Below are 23268 nucleotides of genomic sequence, written 5' to 3'. Positions count from 1 at the left end.
CACAGAAAAGCAAGCCCTTGCCCTTGCAAACCAACCTGGCAGTGGGAGCTTCCTTGTCTGTCTGGTCGGCAGGAGGACTGAGTGGAAGTGGCTGTTCCCCTCTGCACTGTTGAGGAAGCCTTCGCTATTGTGTGAGGGACCCACCTGCCCCCACAGGATGCATCATCAGGCTGCTTTTAGATGCAGCGACTGTGTCATTTGAGATGGCAGAAATTCTCCTCTATGGTGCTCATCGCCAAGCTTTCTAGACCTCTCCAGTGAATAAGAGGCAGCTGTTCTCACAGGTGGGAAAACATGGTCGCTAAGAGAGATATGTGTTATTTTTTAAAAATTTTAATGGAGGCCAAGTACGGTGACTCACACCTGTAATCCCAACACTTTGGGAGGCCAAAGTGGGAGGATCGCTTGAGGCCAGGAGTTTGAGACCAGCCTGGGCAATATAGCGAGACCCCCTCTGTACCAAAAACTAACAGATGTGTTAATTTTTAGCCCTAGCTACATTGGGAGGCTGAGGTGGGAGGATCGCTTGAGGCCAGGAGTTCAAGGCTGCAGTGAGCTATGATCATGCCACGGTATTCCAGCCTGAGCGACAGAGTGAGAGCCTGTCTCTAAAATTAAAAAAAGAGGAGTCACTTGAATATCTCTTAATGAAAATTGTCAAGTGCAGTTTCTAGTGATGTCTCCACAACTGCCAAAGCAGAATTAAGTCGAATTGACGTATTTGCCAGGTGCACTTGGCCTGCTCATGTGTTTTAAATAGTATCCATACTAACCTATAACTGCAAGAGAAGAGATGGACCAGAAAGACAGCCCTAGGAATAACTACTTAGAGTAAACTAGACGAAAGAAAGAAACAAATTCTTATAGGTAAGCCTAGAATGTGACAGTATGAATAGTAAAAATATAAGGGTAATATTAATGGCAAATGTTTTCCCATTTACATTGATATGTAGGATTCTAATCATAATACTACACGTTTTAGCAGCTGAGGAATTTGTTTAAAGTTGTGGGCATCTGTAACTGTCTGTATTGCTTTTCAGAAATATAGAAACCCTCAAAGATACAGAAAGAATTAGGCTCCTGCCTATTTTGCAAGTGTTTGTAACAGAAAAAAAAAAAAGAATGACAACAAATTATTTTTCTGTTTTATATTTTAAGTGGAGAAATATTTTAAGATTTAATGCCATCTTATGGAAAGTAATCTCAGCTCTTAGGAGTCTTCTTGATGGTGAAACTTTAATGTGCAGAAAATTTACCCAGGCAGTTTATTTTAAATGCAGATTTTCTAGGACCTCCCGTAACAATCTCCCTCAAGAGATTGTGGTTGAGTAGGTCTCAAGTGGGATCGAGAAGCCTGCATGCTGGCAAACTTCTTTTGCTTCAAAATGCTAGTTTCTGGGGACTACACTCGAAGAACAAACACTCATAGAAAAAGCCCAAGTTCTGTGATCAGAGATGGCTGGGCTCAACACCTGACTGTGCCAGTTCCTAACTTTGTAGACTTTGGCAAGTTCCTTATTCCCTGGGAACCTTGGTGTCCTGGTGTATTAAATGCAGATAACATCTGCATTACGCTGTAGTTGTGTAGAGTAAAGAGACTGATGTGTGGAAAGCACTTATTATAACACAATTTTAAGTCTTTAATAAATGTGAATTCTCTTTTTCTTTCTCGGAACCACAGAGGACTTACTGCTCAGTACCAACCTAAGTATATCACAGCAATATTCAGGCCCTTTGTGTAGTAGGGAGTACACAATTAAATATAGGCTGAGCATGCCAGGCAGCAGCTGGCGAGCCTAGGCCCAGGAAAGCCCCCAATTGGCCTGGTGCAGTGGCTCACACCTGTAATTCCAGTACTTTGGGAGGCTGAGGCAGGTGAATCACCTGAGGTCAGGAGTTCGAGACCAGCCTGGACAACACGGTAAGACCCCATCTCTAATAAATATGCAAAAATTATCTGGGTGTGGTGGCACGTGCCTGTAGTCCCAGCTACTAGGGAGGCTGAGGCAGAAGAATTGCTTGAACCCGGGTGGCGGAGGTTACAGTGAGCCGAGATTGCACCATTGCACTCCACCCTGGGTAACAAGAGCAAAACTCCATCTCAAAAAAAAAAAAAGCCCCCAATTAATGTGCAATTACCTGATAATAGAAAGAATAATCATAGAAATCCTCAACACTGGGCTTTTGGATGGTAAAATGTATATAACATAAAATGTACCATCTTTTTTTTTTTTTTTTTTGAGACAGAGTCTCGCTCTGTTGTCCAGGCTGGAGTGCAATGGCATGATCTTGGCTCACTGCAACCTCTGCCTCCCAGGTTCAAGTGATTCTCCTGCCTCAGCCTCCTGAGTAGCTGGGATTACAGGCGCTCGCCACCACGCTCGGCCAATTTTTGTGGTTTAGTAGAGAGAGGGTTTCACCATGTTGGCCAGGCTGTTCTTGAACTGACCTCATGATCCGCTTGCCTCGGCCTCCCAAAGTGCTGGGATTATAGGCATAAGCCACTGCGCCTGGCCAAAATCTACCATCTTAACCATTTTTAAGGTACAGTTTAGTGGTGAGTACATTCACATTGTTCTGCAACCATCACTGCCATCTATCTCCAGGAATTTTTCTCTTCCCAAACTGAAACTCTGTACCCATTAAACAATAACTCCTTATCCTCCCTACTCCCCAGTGCCTGGCAACTCCCATTCTACTTTCTGCCTCTATGAATTTGACTACTCTAGGTGCCTCATAAAGTAACTGTCTTTTTGTGACTGGCTTCTTTTACTTATAATGTCCTCAGGTTCATCTATATTGTAGTATGTATCGGAATCTCCCTCCTTTTATGGCTAAATAATATTCCATTGTATATATGTGGCATGTTTTGTTTTGGCCTCGTACATGCATCTGTTCATGGCAGGTGGGTTACTTCCACCTTTTGGCTATTGTGAAACGCGCTGCTACTTGGCGTTGTTTTTAAGATACATTCACACACATCATTACACATGATTCTCACAACAGCCTGGAAGATGGAAAGGCAGCATCCTTACCTTATTCTGCAGATAAATAAATGGAATTCAGAAAGGTAAGTAACCTGATTAGGATCGCAGAATTAGCAGATGGTGGAAGAGGAACAGAGTCCAGGTCTCTGCCTGGGTGTCCTGTGAGCCTGCCATGATTCCATATTGCCTCATTTCCAAAGGCGCCATTTGAGCAAATAACCCTTTTTGTCTGTGCTCATATTCTGTCCAAATATTCTTCTAAAAAGTCCTCTTTTGAGACAAAGCTATCCATTGATGAGGACATCCTCTCGCACATACCTGGAGACAAAACATGGCTTTGTTGACATGACGTCTGAGGTGATGGTGGACTGGGGCCCTCTTCCTGGTGCTCTCTGCAGGTAACATCCAAAGCCATGGGACGTCAAGCTGAGAAACTGGGAAGACCTTCATCAGTGTTCCATGTGCACCTGTAACGTCCACCAAGATACTGAAGGCAGATAATGCACCAGGATTGTGCTTTGGGATTCACCATTTCAAGGGGAATTGGCAATTAGGGCCAATATGAGGGCTCCTCTTTCTAGCTCTCATGGGGCCCAGGCACCTCAGTGTTTACCTGCTGTGCTCAAGCCCCTCCCTGAACTCAACTCAGCAACTCCCCAGTAATGGAGTTAGGAAGGGCCAGACATTCATCCCCATCAAAACCCAGCCTTCTTCTGACTGTCCCACTATAAATCTAAGGAAAAGCAATTGAACTTTTCTTATGTTGCCATCTGAAAAGCCCCCTTCCTTAGAATTGAATAATACAGATCCTATCCTTTAAATTTTTTTTATTTCAGTGGCTTTAGGGTAAGTGGTTTTTGGTTACGTGGATGAATTGTATAGTAGTGAAGTTTGAGATTTTAGTGCACTCGTCACCCAAGTAGTGTACATTTTACCCAGTGTGTAGTTTTTTTTATCCCTTATCCCCCTCTACTCTCCCGCCTCTGGGTCTCCAAGGTCCATTATACCACTCTGTTTGCCTTTGCGTACTCATAGCTTAGCTCCCACTGACATACAGCATTTGGTTTTCCATTCCTGAATTACTTCACTTAGAATAATGGCCCCCAGTCCATCCAAGTTCCTGCAAAAGACATTATTTCATTCTATTTTATGGATAAGTAGTATTCCATAGAGTATATATACCACATTTTCTTTATCCACTCATTGGTTGGTGGGCAATTAGGTTGGTCGTTGGTTCCATATCTTTACAATTGTGAAACAGATACTATCCTAGCAATAAAATGTGAAATGTGAAAAAATCCATTACCTCAGACAGAAAGTCTACCCTCTGAAAACACAGTAGTTACAGTAAGAAGATGAATCACCCTAAAGGTCCATTCAGCCCACTCTCTCTTGCAGTGAGTGAGTGAGATATCCCAAAAATATCCACCATGCGTTTGTGATGTCAACCATGATCTCGAATGATTAGGAGTTTTTCACAAACCTCCCATGTTTCGCCATTAATATCCCAGTGTGATTCTCATATACTTCGAGTTTTCCAAGTATTTCAGGAAACTGCTCATATTTTTAACCAGTTTATATATCTAGGTGTTTTCAGAAAATTCAAAATTATCTAACTTAAAGCCACATAGATTTTCCCCTCTTTCTATGGTAGGTTCGAGATTGAAATTGAGCCTCTGTTTGCCAGCATTGCCCTCTATGATGTCAAAGAAAGGAAAAAGGTAAGAAAGCAAAGAAAAATCCAAAACCTAAGGCACACATATTGTTCATGATTCTTTGCGTGTATGTTTTTAAATCTTCTTTGCAGCAAGAACCTATCGGATTTGAAAGCAAATGATCTTTGATGGGTCCGGGTCTGTTGCCTTTGCAATTTTTCAAGCAGTGGTCTAAGAATGTAATTTATGATCTTTGAAGAATTTTAGAGGGAAAGGCTGCTGGAGGTGCTGGCCTGGGTGGAATAGAGAAAGAATGAAATAGCACATGGGGTTATGTATAAAACAAACCCATTTACATACGTTTTTAACAAGCTTGGATATGTATGTAAAGCTTCCTCAGTCTGAGAGTTCTTTGCACTGTGAAACAGGCTCATCGTGACTGAAGGGCGTCTTACATGGTAGAGGTCTCAATGTGTCACAGAGTTCAGACCTTACTTACCAACTGTAATGTGCTTTTAATGAAAACAGTGACCAAGACCTCTCATGTGTTTTTAATGTTTAGTCACTTTGTGCCTCCTAGAAGAGGACAGCAATAGCAAATGCAGAGTAGGATGGACACTTCTGCCCTTCTCTACCCATCATCATTCTGTATCTAAGGAAACAAGCATCTCCTGCATAAATATTAATCACTGAGATTTGTAGGATAAGTTAACTGCTAAAACAAGCAGAACCCCAAACTCAGTGGTTTAAAGCAGTAGTTCTCAAACTTGAGCATGCATCAGCATCTCCTGGAGGACTTGTTAAAACACAGATTGCTGGACCTCACCCACAGACTTTCTGATTCAGCAAGTCCAGGTGGGGCCTGAGAATTTGCATTTCTAACAGTCCCCTGCTGATGCTGAAGCTACTGGTCAGGGGACCACATTTTGAAAACCGCTGGCTTATAGGCAAGAAGTTGCTGTCTTTGTTTCTTTAACCATCCGGGGTGGGAGGAGGGACCCCTCTGTTCCACGCAGCCACTCAGAAATGCAGGCTGGCAGTGGCTCCTCCATCTTCAGTATGTGCTCTCCCCAAATCACTCTTGTCACTGCCATTGCTGCCCCTGAAGAAGAGAAAAGAAGGATGGAGGAGGCCTGGAAGTTTGACACACTGCTTCTGCTCACAATTCACTGGAGAGAATTCAGTCACATGATCACCCCTCATTGCAAAGGAGGCTGGTAAATGTAGTCTCTGCCTGGGCAGCCACTCACCACTAAAATTCTCTTGGTGATGAAGGGGAGAACCCAACCATACAGTGGCTCTTAAGTAATATGACACTAAGAGGGCCAGGAGCACTGTTCACGTCATGCTCTTGCTCAGAATCTTCACTAAGATTCATTCCCTACAACCAGGCTTTCTTCATGATGGCGTTCCTCTACCTTCTTTCCATCCATAGTCTATGCAGAGTCAAGCTAGACTACTAACTAAGCTTCCCCCAGCCGTTCAAGCCTCTGAGATATTTATTCGTACTCTACTCTCTCCCTGGTACATCATCACCCTCCACCTCTGCCTATCAGAATCTTCTAAGGCCCATCCATCTCCAGTGCTGCTTCCGTGAAAAGTTGTCCTTGTCACCCAGCTGCAAATGGCCTGTCACTCTGGAACTTCCACAGTGCTTCTTTGCATGCATGTGGTGACATGTATTTTGCTTTTGCTGAAGTTAGTTACATGTTTGCCTTTTCCCTCACCTTTTTTTTTTTTTTTTTTTTTTTGAGTCAGGGTCTCACTCTGTTGCCCAGGCTGGCATGCAGTGGGGCGATCTTGGCTTACTGCAACCTCTGCCTCCCGGGTTCAAGTGATCCATCCTTCCACCTCAGCCTCCCAAGTAGCTGGAACCACAGGCACACAGGCACATGCCACCATGATGGCTAGTTTTTGTATTTTTTATAGAGGCAGGGTTTCACCATGTTGGCCAGGCTGGTTTCAAACTCGTGAGCTCAAGCAATGTGCCTGCCTTGGCCTCCCAAAGTGCTGGGATTACAGGTGTGAACCACCACACCCAGTCCTTCTCTCATTCTTGATTGTGAATTGAGAGCAGAGGTCCTGCTCTTCTGTAGTGAAGTAACTGATACTCAGGAAATACTGGTGGGGTAATAAACATTTAAATGTTTCAAAGAACATCTCTCAAATGGCTCCAGAATACCTAGACATTGTGACAAAACATTTATCAGATTTATCCAGGAGCCACTTTCTTAAACCACGTCCATGATTATTACACTTACTCCTTCAGCAAAATTTCTCTGTGGTGTTTTTACTCCTTTTTAACATGTTTAAACCATGAATGCAACAGGTCTAACTTATATTTCACTTTGCTGGTCATTTACAGATCTCGGAAAATTTTCACTGTGACCTGAACTCTGACCAGTTCAAAGGATTTCTGAGAGCTCACACGCCTTCAGTGGCCACATCAAGTCAGGCGAGATCTGCAGTCTTCTCGGTCACCTACCCGTCCTCAGACATCTACCTGGTAGTCAAGGTAATTCAGCACGATCTGATTTGCCCAATCTGATGTTTTCATTGCTGCATTGTTCCCAGCACATGTTTGGGGTGCACGAAATCTCAGAATGTGTTCACATATCCTCTGAGATTCGCTTTGTTTCCTTCTCAATTTACCCCTTTTCCCTTCTAAGTAAACTGTTTCAGATACTAGAAAGACTAGGTTTTGGAGACATACAGACCTAGGTTTGAGTCCTGGCTTTACAACCTAGTAATTAAATGGCATTGGCAGTTTCCTGGTCTTTCTGAGACTGAGTTTCCTCATCTGTGAAGTGGAGATAATCACGCTGACCTCAGTGGATAGTCATGACTACAGAATAAAGCTTGGCACATCTTGGGCACCCTTCTCCTGATTAAGGAGAGTTCCCTCAGTGACCTGGTGCAGAGAAGCTGCTGTGGAGAAAGGAACAAAATCTCTGGGCTAGAGTTTCCTAACGATGTTCGTGTTGCTCTAGAGATGCGTAGTTAAGTGTTCCCAAGTCCAGGCTCTTACAATCTGAAGCATAGGCTGTGGTTTTCAAGTTTCACCCTCCTTTTTTTTTTCCTTCTTACCATGTTACAGACTGTCTCTAATGAGAGTTGAAATCTATGGGGCAATTATAAGTAAAAGAGCCTTTCATTCTACACTATACTCTTTGCTGTTGTAAGAAAACCACATCCTTTCTCTGTACACCAAAATGGTTAGAAACTAACAAACATCAGGTATTTTACCTACCTTAGGCCAGATAACTGGTCTTATTGACTCTTTTTTTTTTTTTTTTTTGAGCGGTGTTTTGCTCTTGTCACCCAGGCTGGAGTGCAGTGTCACCATGTCGGCTCACTGCAACCTCCGCCTCCCGGGTTCAAACGATTCTCCTGCCTCAGCCTCCCGAGTAGCTGGGATTATAGGCACCCACCACCCCACACCAGGCTAATTTTTGTATTTTTAGTACAGACAGGGTTTCACCATGTTAGCCAGGCTGATCTCAAACTCCTGATCTCAGGTGATTCGCCCATATTTGGCTCCCAAAGTGTTGGGATGACAGACGTGAGCCGCTGCGCCCGGCCATAAAATCATTGTAAAAACAAAACAACAAATTCAGGTGTCTGATTTCATGTGCCCCCAGCCTCTTAGGTTTGGAACATTATCTAGTTAGTACAGTGTTTTATGTCTGTAGTCTCAGTGATCGCCCCATGATCTCATGGATTCCAAATAATTCAGGTAGTTTGGAGGTCACTTAACAGATGGCAAATGTCTTTCCACTCTAGCTTCTTTAACACCACATAACAAAGATTATGAGAGGTTACTGGAGCTTGAGGGGAACTTATTTAAGCTTATGGAAAGTATAGTTAAAATTATATTGCTGAGAAGACACTTCTATTGTTGTCAAACTTTAATGTGTGTCCTTTTCGTTGCAATATTACTTAGACATACAGGAAAATTAAAGCCCGCTATGGCAGCCCTGTAGGTAAGTTCACAATTCTCTGTCAGCCTAGGAAACTGAAGAAGCCAACACTAGTTCTATAGAGCCAAATTTTATCTCAAACTCTACTTCCCAGTGGATGACTTTCTCTTGATTAATCCATCATATTCTGCCAAGTAACAGTGGTTACCCATTGGTTCCTATCACTTACTAAATATGTTCCAAAATTTTCAAATGTATAAATGTGTTCGTTTGGCATAACAAACATACTAAAGTGTTTGGATAGATTTAAGGAATTGAAATCTACTCAGCAAGACAGCCCCTGGTTGGCTTTCTGTTTGCTTTTCTTTATCGTAATGCCATCATTGTTGCTTCTTTCCCTTTAAATGTATAGTAAATGGTGTTAAACTATTTAGCACATCCAGGCAGACATTATTTGATAAGAGGGGCTTCTTTCTTTTTTGTTTATATTCCCAGGCCGAACATCAGGGTCTTTACTGTATTTTAGGTAGCATCATCTAGTTCAGGTGTTGCATATAATATGGCTTTAAGGGATTATTTGTGCTTAAAGGTTTAATTCAAGATTTTGTGAATTTTTTTTAAAAAAGAGTTTGTTTTACAATCAAGGAAAGAAGAGTGAAAATGGGAGTGAATTGGAAACTTTTCAAAAATTGTTTAAAAATAGATATGCCATGCCTAATTTAAATATTTAATAAGTTGCAATGTGCCTATCCTTGCACACATAGGATTGAGAAAATCTGAGAGCCACATAGTTTCAGAAAACACAGAGAGCCTAGCACTGTAGAAGTCTTTCAGATGTTAAATTTCCCATCTTAAAGAGTTTACAAGCCAGTTAAAAAAACAACTTGGCATTCAAAAAAATGGGTTCAAATTCCTATTTTGCTACATTTGCTGTGTATTGTAGCAAGTTTAGTCTCTCGGTCTAATTGGACAACGATCCCTGTGCCTGAGTGGTTTTGAAGAAAATTGAAATAATGTATGTAAAAACACCTACCCTGTACCTGACACACCATAATTAGGTAAACAATAAATGGCCATTAAATATGAAAAAAAAAATAGGTATGCCAAGTGTTAATCCTACCCCTTCCGAATAGAGCAGAAGGTAGTCTCTTCCCTTAAGAAGAGTTTTAGGTTAATCTGATAGGCTTCTTTGCCCTACTTTCCATGGTTATGAGGAGTCATGCATTTCATTACACACTTTTGCATAAATCATGAAGGAAAAAACAATAGGTTCTCATGTCGGCCTGCAGCTCCTTCTTATGAAGTACCTGGAGTTCTCCTTGCCCACTGCAGCCAGGGCATAGTATCTGCTGGTCTGGTCAAATCTGACTTCTCCTGCTTCCTGTATGTTCCATACTACACACTACTAGTGCATGAAGCTGTGGCATTCCCCTTCCTTGCTTCAGGGTCCTAATTAAGAAGTTCTTAATCTCTGTTCAGAATTTATTCTAAAGACCACATTTTTAATCCATCCACTTCATGGAAAAATTAGCTTCCTTCCAATTTGTTCCACAGGCTCCTGACTATGAGCTTCAGGAGAATAGGGGCAGTGTTTATCACCACCTTATCCCCCCAGCTACTACCATATAGAAGGAACTCAACAATGAGTAAATGATTGCTGATTACCAGGAATACTGGTCAGTTTCTAGCTCAAGTGTTTTGTGCCTGTTTTTACTGCGGTGCATCTCTCAGTGGGATTCGCCTTCTCTTCATGCTGTGGCAATGGGAGGGGGTTTTGAACTTCTTTTATGAGAAGAGAGACTTCCTGCTTGGAGTCCTCCCTGAAGCAGATATTCATTGAGTAGCCTCATGCTGTTTCCTTTGAAACCCCATAAATGCCCCTTTATCATGGGTAACAATACCCATGTATTGTTAAATAGTTTGTGCCTAACTCACAGCACCTATTAAGTATGTGTCCCTTTTGGACTATGTTGACCCAAATTCTTTCTTCAAGGATCATCTCAACCAATGGGACTAAATCCACTGGTTTTACTCTTCAACATCTAAGTTAAATTTTCTTTGAGCAGAGAGCTAGGAAATTTCAAATTTCTCCTTGTCTTCCTTTTAAATATGGTGCCCAAATTTATGACAACTGGCCAGCCAGTCACTTTACCTGAAGCGAGACAGAAGACCCTTCATTCATTCTTATTACCAGCATTCATTCCTATTAACAGCCAGTTAGCAAAGTGAGAAGGTGCACATCCCAATGCTTTTGAGTTTCTTTCCAAGTCTGTTAAATCCAGAGAATTAGCCCTAATAGGAATTACAAGGGATATAATTACAGATAATTTATTTGGTTCAGTCATTCATTTTGTGGAAGGTTTTAGTCCCTAACCTGACTTTCACAGAGACCATATCTCTTTTTTACATTGTAAGCAATAATAAAGAAAATGAGTTTTCTACTTCTTACATATGTCTCCTGGGTTTTGTTTTATAAAATAACCTTTATTACCTTTTTTATTACATACATAATACATGTTTATTGTTTAAAATAGAAAATACACATAAGCAATGGGAAGAAAATAAAAATCACACATAATTCCACCATACTAAGATAACTACTATTAACACTTGCTGCATTTGCTGAGCATCTACTGTCACCCTTTTAATATGCCTTTATGATTTGTTAAATAAAATTATATGCTATTCTTTATATAAACCTTTTAATCAAAAAACATGTATCACAGATATCTTCCTATGTCATCAAATATTGTCATAAAATGTAATTTTGATGGTTGCATAGATTCCTTTATATGGATATAATTTATGTGCCTTGTTTTAATATTCTTTTTATTGGTAGATTGAAAAAGTCCTGCAGCAGGGGGAGATTGGAGACTGTGCAGAGCCCTACATGATTATCAAAGAAAGTGATGGTGGAAAGGTATGGTAATTTGAGTATTGTGAAATGGAGACATCTTAGAAGAAGCAGATATTTTCAGAAGTGTGACATAAAATAGCTAATGGGCTTTAGTCCCTAATGTATCCCTATATAAGACACTACTACATTGTAATTAAATAAAAGAGGAAAAGAAAACTGGTCACTGATGATGACTTTTTTTTTTTTTTTTTTTGAGGCAGTGTCTTACTTTATCTCCCAGGCTGGAGTGCTGGAGTGCAATCACGGCTCCGTACAACCTTGAACTCCTGGGCTCGAGTGATCCTCTCCCTTCAGCCTGTTGAGCAGCTGGTACTACAGGCACATGCCACCATGCTTGGGTAGTTTTTTGTTTTTTGTAGAGATGGGGTCTCATTGTGTTGCCCAGGCTGGTCTCATACTTCTGGCCTCAAGTGATTCTCCTGCCTCAGCCTCCCAAAGTGTTGGGATTACAGGCATGAGTCACCATGCCCAGCCTGATGATGATTTTTTAGAGAAATAAATCCTTGAATTTTCTAATGTTGACATACAGCAAGATCTGACTGCATAACTTGTTTGGGGCAAGGCCACCCCCTGTTGTCTTCATTCTGAGGCTCTGACTCAGCTGGTTGGGAGGTCCACGGAGACCCCAAAACTAAACAGTGCCAGAGCTCTCCTGGCCTTCCTCAACAGCAAGGGCCACTGCCCTTTCAGGTATGCAAATAACTGGGAATTGGCTGCCACTACCATGCATTATATATTCATTAGCACAGCATAGGTGTTGAGCCCATTAAAAGGATGTCTTTTCTCAGCAGCAATTTGCAAAGATTCCCAGTGTGATTTTTAAAACATGGCCTTGGCCAGGCGCGGTGGCTCACACCTGTAATCCCAGCACTTTGGGAGTCCGAGGCGGGCAGATCATGAGGTCAGAAGATTGAGACCATCCTGGCTAACACGGTGAAACCCCATCTCTACTAAAAATACAAAAATTAGCCGGGCATCGTGGCACGTGCCTGTATTCCCAGCTTCTCAGGGGGCTGAGGCAGAAGAATAGCTTGAACCTGGGAGGCGGAGGTTGCAGTGAGCCGAGATCGTGCCACCGCACTCCAGCCTGGGCGACAGAGTGAGACTCCATCTCAAAAAAAAAAAAAAATGGCCTTTCTGGACTAAGACTGGCCTTATTAGTATTGTACTCTACAGACTCATAAATGTCAAGTAAGATTTAGTGAACTCTAGGCATTTTTTTTTAAATCTATCTTTTATTCTGAACTCAGAAAGAACACCTTGGAAGTATTGTAAACTTCCTAAGGAGTTGTTAGGAAACTTTTTAGAAATTTTTGGAGTTTTCCAAGGCAACTTTTGGAGAAACAGGTTCACTTGGGAGCTTGGTAGATGATATATTAAACTTGATTTCAAAATTCTTTTATGCAAATCCAAGTCACATAGCTAGCCACCAAAAGAATTGATAATCTGGTATAATGAGTCCCTTTTTGTTTTTGTTAGCTAAAAATGTATTTTAGTAAGTAAGTGTAGTCTTTTGTAAACTCCTCATTTTTTAATCTTTATTTCTTTATCAGCTAGACTTCTGCCCCAAGTGCATCATTTTTCTGCCTATTCACTGTTTTTATTTTTTAGTGAGAAGATGTGTATTTACTCTTTTTAATCAGTAGGGTTTGGATTTTGGAGATGGCTGCCATATTCAGGTCAGAGGCAGTTGACTTGGTGCTGATTGTTTCAGCTTGTTTTTTTCCATTTTCGTCCAGAGTAAAGAAAAGATTGAAAAACTAAAACTCCAAGCTGAATCCTTCTGCCAGCGTTTGGGGAAATACCGGATGCCCTTTGCCTGGGCACCCATAAGCTTATCAAGCTTCTTCAATGTCTCCACCCTTGAGAGGGAGGTAACTGATGTGGACTCTGTGGTTGGTAAGATTTTCACCTGCAGTGGGAAAGGGAGGGCTCCCCAGTGTGCCACTGCCCAGGTCCACAGCTTACTAGTGGGGACTTGGGGCACAGTGAGGTGTGGGAAGTGGGGAGGAAGAAGGAGATAAATAGAATGAAACACTATTGTGACTGGATTACATATATTTGGACAGTGATCTCCAAAAGAAATTATCATGAACGTTGGTGAAGATTAAGTATACTCTTACAGTAAGACTTTCTAGATGGTATGACACTTAAAAAAGTTGATTTTTGCTAGCCACCCCCTCTCAGAAGTAAAACTTTAACAAGAAAATGTAGTGACCATCTATAGTGTGTTAAGCAGAGACACCATGGTCGACTCCTAAACCTAAAAAAAAAAAGCCTGGGCATTTTGTGATTGCTGATCTTCCTGCCACAGCTTTCTTTAATGCCATCTACGTAGACCCAAGTAACTTATTGATAAGAGTTATGTATAGAGCTTAGAGGGCACACAAGCTAGGTAATTCAGGTATAGGCATGCTGAGGCCTCAGTCATCTCTAGGTCAAGGATAACCTGACAACAGAGACTGATTCTTAAGGAGCCACCAGAAGATGCAAAGATGTCGTGTATTACACTGAGGCAGAATGGCAAGTTTAGGTGGGTAGAAGTAGCAAGAGATTCTAATTCAACATCATGGTAAGAATTAAGGATAAGAAGATACTCAAAGACAGGGGTTGGAACTGTTCTAGTTCTAAGCAATTTGATTATTTACAAGAGAACCCATGAGTTTTTGCAATATAAAAGCAACAAGATCTCCACCCAAATCCCAAAAGGGGATAAGAAACAACTGGGCAAACTATCAGGGTCCCAGCCCAAGTCTGAGTGTGATTTGGGGTTCTAATTCCCATTGGGCAGATCACCCAAGGCAGAAACCCAGTCTTGCTGCCTGGTCCACATAATGAGAGCAGAGAACACTGGGATTCAGAGTCTACACAGGCTGACCCCAGCATGTTTGGGTCACAATCCCAAATTCCTTCAACGGCATTTGAGTACATGCCTCTCCCAGTGGAATGCAAATATAGAAATAAAAGAAAAGCAAACAACGTGCTGACTAAATAAAGCTTATCAGGAGACCTTGTTCTGGCTATAGCTCTGGACTCTTGCCGGGTGGCATTTGGTCTACCCTAATTTCCATGTGGGAGGGGCCCGTGGATGCTCCTGGCCTCTCTCCTCTGGTGGGAGGAGGATTAAGGACACCAACAGGAGGACTAAGAAAGGTAGGGGCCAGTGGAAGGACATTTTCATTCAAAACAAGGATGGCCATATTCAGTGTTCCTGATGAGTGACTTTCAACATATTTATTGTGAAGTTAATAACTGCTGTGTGTTTGAACAGAAAGGCATACTTTGGAGTGACAATTGTTTTTCTTAAAGGGAGAAGCTCAGTGGGTGAACGGAGGACATTGGCCCAATCTCGAAGGCTTTCTGAAAGAGCCCTCTCGTTGGAGGAAAATGGGGTTGGATCCAACTTCAAAACCTCCACCCTGAGCGTTAGCAGCTTTTTCAAGCAGGTATCTCTTCACATTACAGTGTGTCTGGATTTTTCCCCATACTGATGTGGGCACTGGAACCCACAGGAAGAGGATATGTAGTGATTAAGAGAGCAGATTAGCTAAGCTCACTGTCTTAGTTCGTTTTCCGCTGCTTATAATAGAGTATCTGAAACTGGGTAATTTAAAAAGAAAAGGAATTTGTTTCTTACAGTTATGAAGGCTGAAAAATCCAAAGTTGAGGGCCCACACTTGGTGAGGGCTTTCCTGCTGGCGGGGCCTCTCTGCAGAGTCCTGAGGTGGAGCATGGTGAGCAGCTGAGCATGCTAGGTCAGGTCTCTCTTCCTTTTCTTATAAAGCCACCAGTTCCCCTCCCATGATGCAGATTAATCCATTAATCTGTGAATGGATTAATCCATTCATGAGGGCAGAGTCCTCATGATTCAATCACGTCTTAAAGGCCCCAATTCCCAACACTGCCACCATGGGGACCAAGCTTCACCGTGAGTTTTGAAGGGGACATTCAAACCACAACATTTACAAAGCCTCAATTTCATTAGCCGGAAAACTGGAACAATAGTACTTAACTTCATGTGGCTAGCAGGTAGGTCAGGCGACATGAGACCTGTGAAGCTCTTCTTAGAGTGCCTGGAATACAGTAAGCGCTCAATGAGTGTTAGCTGTTTTAACTGAGAGAAGGGTTAGGTTTTGTTCCTTGTGATGCAAACTATCCTATTTGAACTATCTTGGCCAATCCATTCATTAAGCTATGACAACAGTCTGGCTGGGACATCTCCTTCCCGGTGGATCTCAGGGTTTCTCGGCCTGGCTATTCATGTGCAAGTTTCCACTTTCACTACTGCTTGAGGTGCAAGTTTCCAAGGCTCCTTACTTGCTCAGAGAGGGTGACCATTCCAGATGGTACTCTTTGTTAGCTCAGTAAACATCAAGACTATTTAAAAAAATTAAAAACTTCCTAGACTTGTCAAAGGTATAGAAACAGAAAGTAGAATGATGGTTGCCAGGGTCTAGGGATAGAGGGGATGGGGAGTCACTGGTTAAAGGGTACAGAGTTTCAGGTTTTTTTTGCAAGACAAAAGCATTCTGGAGGTTGGTTGCACAACGAGAATGTGCTTAACACTACTGAATTGTGCACTTAGAAATAGGTAAGATGGGCCAGGCGCAGTGGCTTATGCCTGTAATCCCAGCACTGGGAGGCCGAGGCAGGCGGATTACATGAGGTCAGGAGTTCAAGACCAGCCTGGCCAACATGGTAAACCCCGTCTCTACTAAAAATACAAAAGTTAGCTGGGTGTGGTGGTGCACACCTGTAATCCCAGCTACTTGGGAGGCTGGAGAATTGTTTGAACCTGGGAGGTGGAGGTTGCAGTGAGCCGAGATTGCACCACTGCACTCCAGCCTGGGTGACAGAGTGAGGCTCCATCTCAGAAAAAAAGAAAAAGAGGTAAGTTGGGAATTTTATGTTAGTTATATGTTGCCACACTTCAAATAAACTCACTTGGTCTGACTCTGTTTTGGAAAGTTTTCCATAGCTACACAGTCTTCGTGGAGCATTTAAAGGGGTTACATTAACAAACTGAAATGCAAAAGGGATGCTGAGGGGGCCTGTGCACCGTGCCACATAATAGAAATAGTAAGGGTCTGAAAAGGTTTCTGTTCAGCATACACCCCTTCCCAATCTTATGACCTTGGAGGACGAGGTACTTAACTAAGTCTGGATGGCCTCATTGGGAATAAGACACATCTACCCACTTACCTTACTGGGTTGTTGTGAGGATTGGAGATCATGCATGTGTGCTCCTGACCCATCTTGGGCATACATGAGGGTGGGCAGCATTTATACTTAACCTTGTTCGAGACAAATGTGAAGAAAATGAGATGGAAAGATGCTTTCTCCACCTTCAGACATTTGAAGAAGAAAGTAAACTTATTCTGTGTTGTTCCAGCGGGGTAATACTGGCATCAGAGAGTGAGAGTTATAGGGAGGAAGCTTTTGGCCTGGTTTTCTAATGGTCAGACAGGCTTCCTTAGAATGCAGCAGATGCCCCATCCCCAGAAGGACTGATGAGAGGCTGAGGCACAGTGAGTCACAGTGATTGAGAAGGATTTAACAAGAAGTGGAACTCAGTGATTTCAGAGCTGCCTATAATCCTAATTTCTATGAAGGACTTGTGAGAATAAAACTTAAAGGTAAAAATCTTCCCAGAAATTGTTTGTCCCCAACCCGAGAGTCAAAGGTGCATCTACACTAACTCTGATTTTTCTGTTGGCAGGAAGGAGACCGCCTTAGTGATGAAGACTTATTCAAGTTTTTAGCTGACTACAAAAGATCGTCATCCTTACAGAGACGAGTCAAGTCAATTCCAGGTGTGAATGACTTATCTTTATCGTCTTTAGCTGTGCCAAAACCGCTTATCGTTAGACACATTCTTTGTCTAATGCCAGAATTTATAAAATCATGTTTGCCAAGTGAAATGTGAGATTTTTGTGTTAGGGGTTAAGAATCTGAGTTGTTCTATGTTTTTGGCAAACCTATTAATGTTTTTTAAATTTTCTTAAAGGATTGATTTAGTAAAAAAACCTTGTGCTTTAGATCTGGTTTCTCAGATAATGAGATAATTGTTTAAACAGAGGAGCCCCTTTAATCAAATAAACTATTATATTTAGTATTAAAAAAGTGAATGTGAGATGCTTTGGTAGAAGGCAAAGGCATCTTCCTCATCCTCGCTCAGCAGCCCTGGAGGTACTTCTGTAGCATCCTCAGGTCCAGGGAAGCCAGTTTGTTTTTGTTTTTGCTTTTGTTTTTTTTTTTTTTTTTTTTTTTTGAGATGGAGTCTTGTTCTGTCACCAGGCTGGAGTGCAGTGGCACGATCTCAACTCACTGCAACCTCTGCCTTCCAGGTTCAAGTGATTCTCCTGCCTCAGTCTCCTGAGTAGCTGGGACTACAGGCGCCTGCCACCACGCCCAGCTAATTTTTTGTATTTTTAGTAGAGACAGGGTTTCGCCATGTTGGCCAGGATGGTCTCGATCTCTTGACCTCGTGGTCCACCCACCTCGGCCTCCCAAAGTGCTGGGATTACAGTTGTGAGCCACCATGTCTGGCCGGAAGCCAGTTTTAAAACTCCCAATTTTTACTGCTAGCAATGCAGGGAAGTTACTTAACGACGTAAAATTATACTGTGGTAATTCAGGAAAGAACTTTAAAAATCGTCTAATCCATTCCTTCTCATTTTACAATTTCTTGCTTTATATTTTATTTTATAGAGGCTAAATCTCAAAAGTTATCATGACACACTTTTCTCAAGCTGCAGGAAATTAGCTCCAAAGCTTTTTTATAGTACTATAGTTTGTTCTTATTTTCATGAAAGAAACACGGTGCAACAACCTTTCTTGATTCCCTCCTAACATGACAGTTTCTTTACTAGAACATTCCTATTTTCTCTCTTTAGGCTTGCTGAGATTGGAGATTTCTACAGCTCCAGAGATCATCAATTGCTGTCTGACTCCTGAAATGCTGCCCATGAAACCCTTTCCTGAAAACCGGACACGCCCGCACAAAGAGATTTTGGAATTTCCAACACGAGAAGTGTATGTCCCTCACACTGTGTACAGGTAAGAAACAGATTCAGGCCGGGCGTGGTGGCTCACGCCATAATCCCAGCACTTTGGGAGGCCAAGGCGGGAGGATTGCTTGAGCTCAGGAGTTTGAGACCAGCCTGGGCAACATGGCAAAACCCTGTCTCTACAACATATACAAAAATTAGCTGGGCGTGGTGGTGCATGCCTGTAATCCCAGCAACTTGGCAGGCTGAGGCAGGAGAATCGCTTGAACCCAGGAGGCAGAGGTTGCAGTGAGCCAAGATTGCACCACTACACTCCAGCCTGGGAGACAGAACCAGACTCTGTCTCGAAAAAAGGAAAAAGAAAAGCAGGTTCTTGGAAAACCATTGAACTCACATTCTGAGTTTTATTTGAATAACGTTTTCTCATCCTTGAACCTATCTTCCTACTTCCTAAGTTTCAGGGAAATGAAATGTGATATTTACGTAACCGGAGGTGATTGCCAAATCTCTTTCTAAACATAGTTTACCTGATTCTCTTTAACAAGAAAGGGTTACTTCAGATGTAATTGTAGTTTAGGATTATAGTGGACATATGTTTTGCAGAGATTAAAAAAAAATCTGCTAGTCATTACCTTTGTTTTCCTCTGTGCAGAAGGACATATTAGAAAAAGAGCAATGTGACCAAAATGTGCTAGTTGTCAAAAGGGCAGGTTTTCAGCTAAAGGCGAGCTCTTTCCAATAGAATTTACAGCAGTAATATAATAGTAGCACACATTCCAATAGGATTTACAGCAATAACCGAAATGTTCTATATGTGTGCCACCAGTACAATAGCCACTAATCACATGTAGCTGTTCGGCATTTGAAATGTGGCCAGTGCAATGGAGGAACTGAAAAAGTACTTTTAACTACTTTTAATTTAAAGTCAAGTAACTGTATGTGTCTACCATATTGGAGAGTATGGAGCTAGACACTAAAGGCCTAACAGGTTGGGCTGCCTTGGTTTCTGAATCACATATGGTGGCACCTGACCTATTCCATGGGGTCTGGAAGGAATGCTTGTCAACACACATCTGCCAAAGGCATTAATGCTCATGCACTTCTTTATTTTGAGACTATTTCCTTTAATGCAGAAAAGGATGCTCTCTATAAAAAGCATCTCTTCCCCACCATCCAGAAATGACATTGTTGTTTTCTGTATTTTTATATAAAAGAAACACAGTGGTACTGATTCAGCTGAAGTCTTCTCTTATCCCCAGTCTCCAGTCACAGACTTTTACCTCACTTCCTAGACTTTTATCATCATGAAATTATGTATGTCCTATTTTTCTCCTTTTACACATACTTACACACACACACGTTTGTGAACACTCAATGGCATTATCTTCATATTCATTTAAAATGTACACAAATGACTTCATACTCTAGGTCAGGGGTCCCCAACCCCCGGGGCCATAGACCATTACTGATCCTTGGCCTGTTAGGAGCCACGCTGCACGGCAGGAGGTGAGCAGCGGGTGAGTGAAGCTTCATTTATAGCCACTCCCCATTGCTTGCATTACCACCTGAGCTCCTCCTCCTGTCAGATCAGCAGCGACATTAGATTCTCATAGGAGCACGAACCCTATTGTGAACTGCATATGCGAGGCATCTAGGTTGTGCGCTCCTTATGAGAATCTAATGCCTGATAATCTGTCGCTGTCTCCCATCACTTTCAGATGGGACCCTCTAGTTGCAGGAAAACAAGCTCAGGGCTCCTACTGATTCTATATTATGATGAGTTATATAATTATTTCATTATATATTGCAATGTAATAATAATAGATATAAAGTGCACAATAAATGGAATGTCCTTGAATCATCCCAAAACCATCCCCCGTGCCCTGCTGCCACCCCAGTCCATGGAAAAATTATCTTCCATGAAACCGGTCCCTGGTGCCAAAAAGGTTGAGGATCGCTGCTCTAGGTGTTGTATTACACTTTGTTTTTGTCACTCAAAAGATTGATTTGTTTTTCTTTTTTCTTTGTTTTTTTGTTTGAGTATTACTATGGAGTCATGAGTCATTTTTCTTGCTACTTACCCAGATTTGCACAAATTTTACCAATGGGAGCTTTTTAATGGCTTGCATTTTTGGAAATATCAATATTGATTCATATAAAGGTTTTTTGTTTTGTTCTTTTTGGGGTTTTTTTTTTTTTTTTTTTTTTTTGAGATGGTGTCTCGCTCGTCACCCAGGCTGGAGTGCAGTGACGCAATCTCGGTTTACTGCAACCTCTGCCTCCCAGGTTCAAATGATCCTCCTGCGTCAGCTGCCCAAGCAGCTGGGACTACAGGTGCCTGCCCCCACACCAAGTTAATTTTTGTATTTTTAGTAGAGACAGGGTTTCACCATCTTGGCCAGGCTGGTCTTGAACTCCTGACCTCGTGATCCACCTGCCTCGGCTTCCCAAAGTGCTGGGATTACAGGTGTGAGCCACTATGCCCATCCTGTTATTCCTTTTAACTGCTATATAGTATTCCTTTGTGAAGAGGCCATATTTTATTCATTTCCTTGTTGATATGCGTTTATGTCTTTTTCAAGTTTTCAGCTCTTACAAACACTACGGAGTAAGATTTTTTGTCTTTGCCCCTCTGTACACATTTGTGAAAGTTTATTTAAGAAATATATCTAAAAGTGAAATTACCAGGTCAGAAGTAATACACATTTCAGTCTTAGTTTTCTAAAATTTTACATTTGCAGTCCTAACAGCAGTGTAAGAGAATTCCCATTTTCCAGTTCCTCACGCATACTTTCCAGTATGACGTATGTGGGACTAAAATGCAAAGAACTTCAGAGCTCACCTGATCCAAGCATTCCCACCCCCATATTTCCAGATGCACAAAATGAAGACCCAGAAGGGGTAAGTGAATGGTTCCTTGAGGTCAAAAATTACAGTGAGGTGGCCAGACACACTGACTCACACTGTGACCCCGCTGCTTTGGGAGGCTGAGGCTGGAGAATCACTTGAGGCTAGGAGTTTAAGATCAGCCCGGGCAACATAGTGAGACCCCATCTCTACAAAACGTTTTAAAAGTTGCCCAGGTGTGGTATCGTGCATCCCTGTAGTTCTAGCTACCCAGAAGGCGGAGGCAGAGGACTGTTGAGCCCAGCAATTCGAGGTTACAGTGAGCTGTGGTCGTGCCGCTGCTCTCCACATCAAGCAACAGAGTGAGACCCTATCTCTAAAAAAAATAATAATAATTTAGAAAATAAAATTATACTGAGAAATACAAACAGCTATTTTTTAGGAATGCAGAGTTCTTACAGTATTCAGGAGGTATACCCTTATTTCCCCATTTAATCCTTCCTGGAGCAGCTCTTCATTTCCAATCCTCATTCCTTACATCTAAACTTAGTCCCCATGTCTCCCTCCTAGAGGAGATAAGCATTCTTAGGATGCAATAGTTTCGATTCTCTATTCTTTAGAGGAAGATGAAGGCATGAAAATGTTTGCTTATGGATGCTTTGTATCTTTTTAGAAACTTTATCCTATAATCGGGAAAAAATGCTTGTGGCATTGGAAGAGACTTGCATCCAATGAATTCTACAGTTATTCAACTTCCCCTCAGCGTTTAATCACCCACAGGTGGCATTTACAATCTTCTCTACTCCTTGCTGCAAACATTATCCCTTAATTACATCACAGTGGGACTCAGAATGCATTAATGCACTGAATGATTCAGAAATGTAGCAGGGCAAAGGAGGACAAGTCTGGACGGATTACAATGGACCCAACTTGTCATCATGAGAAACAGACCTGCAAATACAGAGTTAACCTTCTGGAGCTGTACTGGGCACTGTAGACGTGCCAAGGCCACCCTGTTAGTTAGAAACCAGGTCTTGGGGAATGACAGAAGAGACTTCTCTCCAGTTTGGTTGTGGCCCCTTCTCTTGGCTCACGGTTCTTCTCTGTGGCTCTCAGGCCACCATATTTTATAGTATATTTAAGGAAAGAGAGAGGCAATGAACTTGGTTCAGAATCTTCATGAAAATGTCACAGAATTTAGGAAGCATCTTGTCTAAATCTCTTGTTTTAAATTTTTAGTTTTCTTCTCCAGTCCTTGTGTGGTTTAGAGTGGTTTTGATTAGATGGGGCTTGACAGTTACCCAGTCCCAGATGAGTGTCCCCTTTCCTGCACCTCCCCCCATCCACGACATGGAAGTGGAAAGAATGGAGTGAGGTCTGAACCCCAGGTGAAATGGGCAAGCTGACTAAATTCGCCTTGGTTGACCTCACCTTTTCATTTCTGTCCATTTCCCTCTCTTTCTGTTCTTTGCCATCTCCCCATACCTCAAAAAACCTGGACCTCGTGTTCTATACTGGCCCCCAAAATAAAGGTCTCTTTTCACGCAACGATCTCTAAACTCATTCGCTATGGTATTGATAACAGGTATGGATTAGTCTTATCACTCCCAACAGTATTATCATTTTGGGCCAGGTGTGGTGGCTCACGCCTGTAATCCTAGCACTTTTAGAGGCCAAGGCAGGTGAATCACCTGAGTGAGTTCAAGAGTTCGAGACCAGCCTGGCCAACATGGTGACCCCTTGTCTCTACTAAAAATACAAAAAGTAACTGGGTGTGCTGGCAGGTGCCTGTAATCCCAACTACTCAGGAGGCTGGGACAGGAGAATCACATGAACCCAGGAGGCAGAGGTTGCAGTGAGCCGAGATCCTGCGGTTGCACTCCAGCCTGGGCGACAGAGCAAAAAAACTGTCTAAAAAAAAAAAAAAAAAAA

At 42.1% G+C, this 23268-nt stretch overlaps 1 protein-coding gene across 1 annotated transcript in view; it reads left to right on the top strand.

Moving 5' to 3' along the window:
• DOCK8 (dedicator of cytokinesis 8) overlaps positions 1 to 23268 on the top strand; it is a 237257-nt gene that overhangs the window by 96350 nt on the left and 117639 nt on the right. Inside the window, exons 8-14 of the mRNA XM_058431159.1 lie at positions 4642 to 4708; positions 7008 to 7157; positions 11402 to 11482; positions 13219 to 13378; positions 14789 to 14925; positions 17199 to 17292; positions 18376 to 18538. Coding sequence (XP_058287142.1) covers positions 4642 to 4708; positions 7008 to 7157; positions 11402 to 11482; positions 13219 to 13378; positions 14789 to 14925; positions 17199 to 17292; positions 18376 to 18538 — 852 coding nt within the window. The remainder of the gene's footprint in view (positions 1 to 4641; positions 4709 to 7007; positions 7158 to 11401; positions 11483 to 13218; positions 13379 to 14788; positions 14926 to 17198; positions 17293 to 18375; positions 18539 to 23268) is intronic.

The sequence above is a fragment of the Hylobates moloch genome, unplaced genomic scaffold (assembly GCF_009828535.3).
Source record: "Hylobates moloch isolate HMO894 unplaced genomic scaffold, HMol_V3 SCAFFOLD_19, whole genome shotgun sequence".
Lineage (NCBI taxonomy): Eukaryota > Metazoa > Chordata > Mammalia > Primates > Hylobatidae > Hylobates > Hylobates moloch.
Note: the sequence above shows the minus strand (reverse complement) of the source record. Positions and strands in the feature narration are given on the sequence as shown.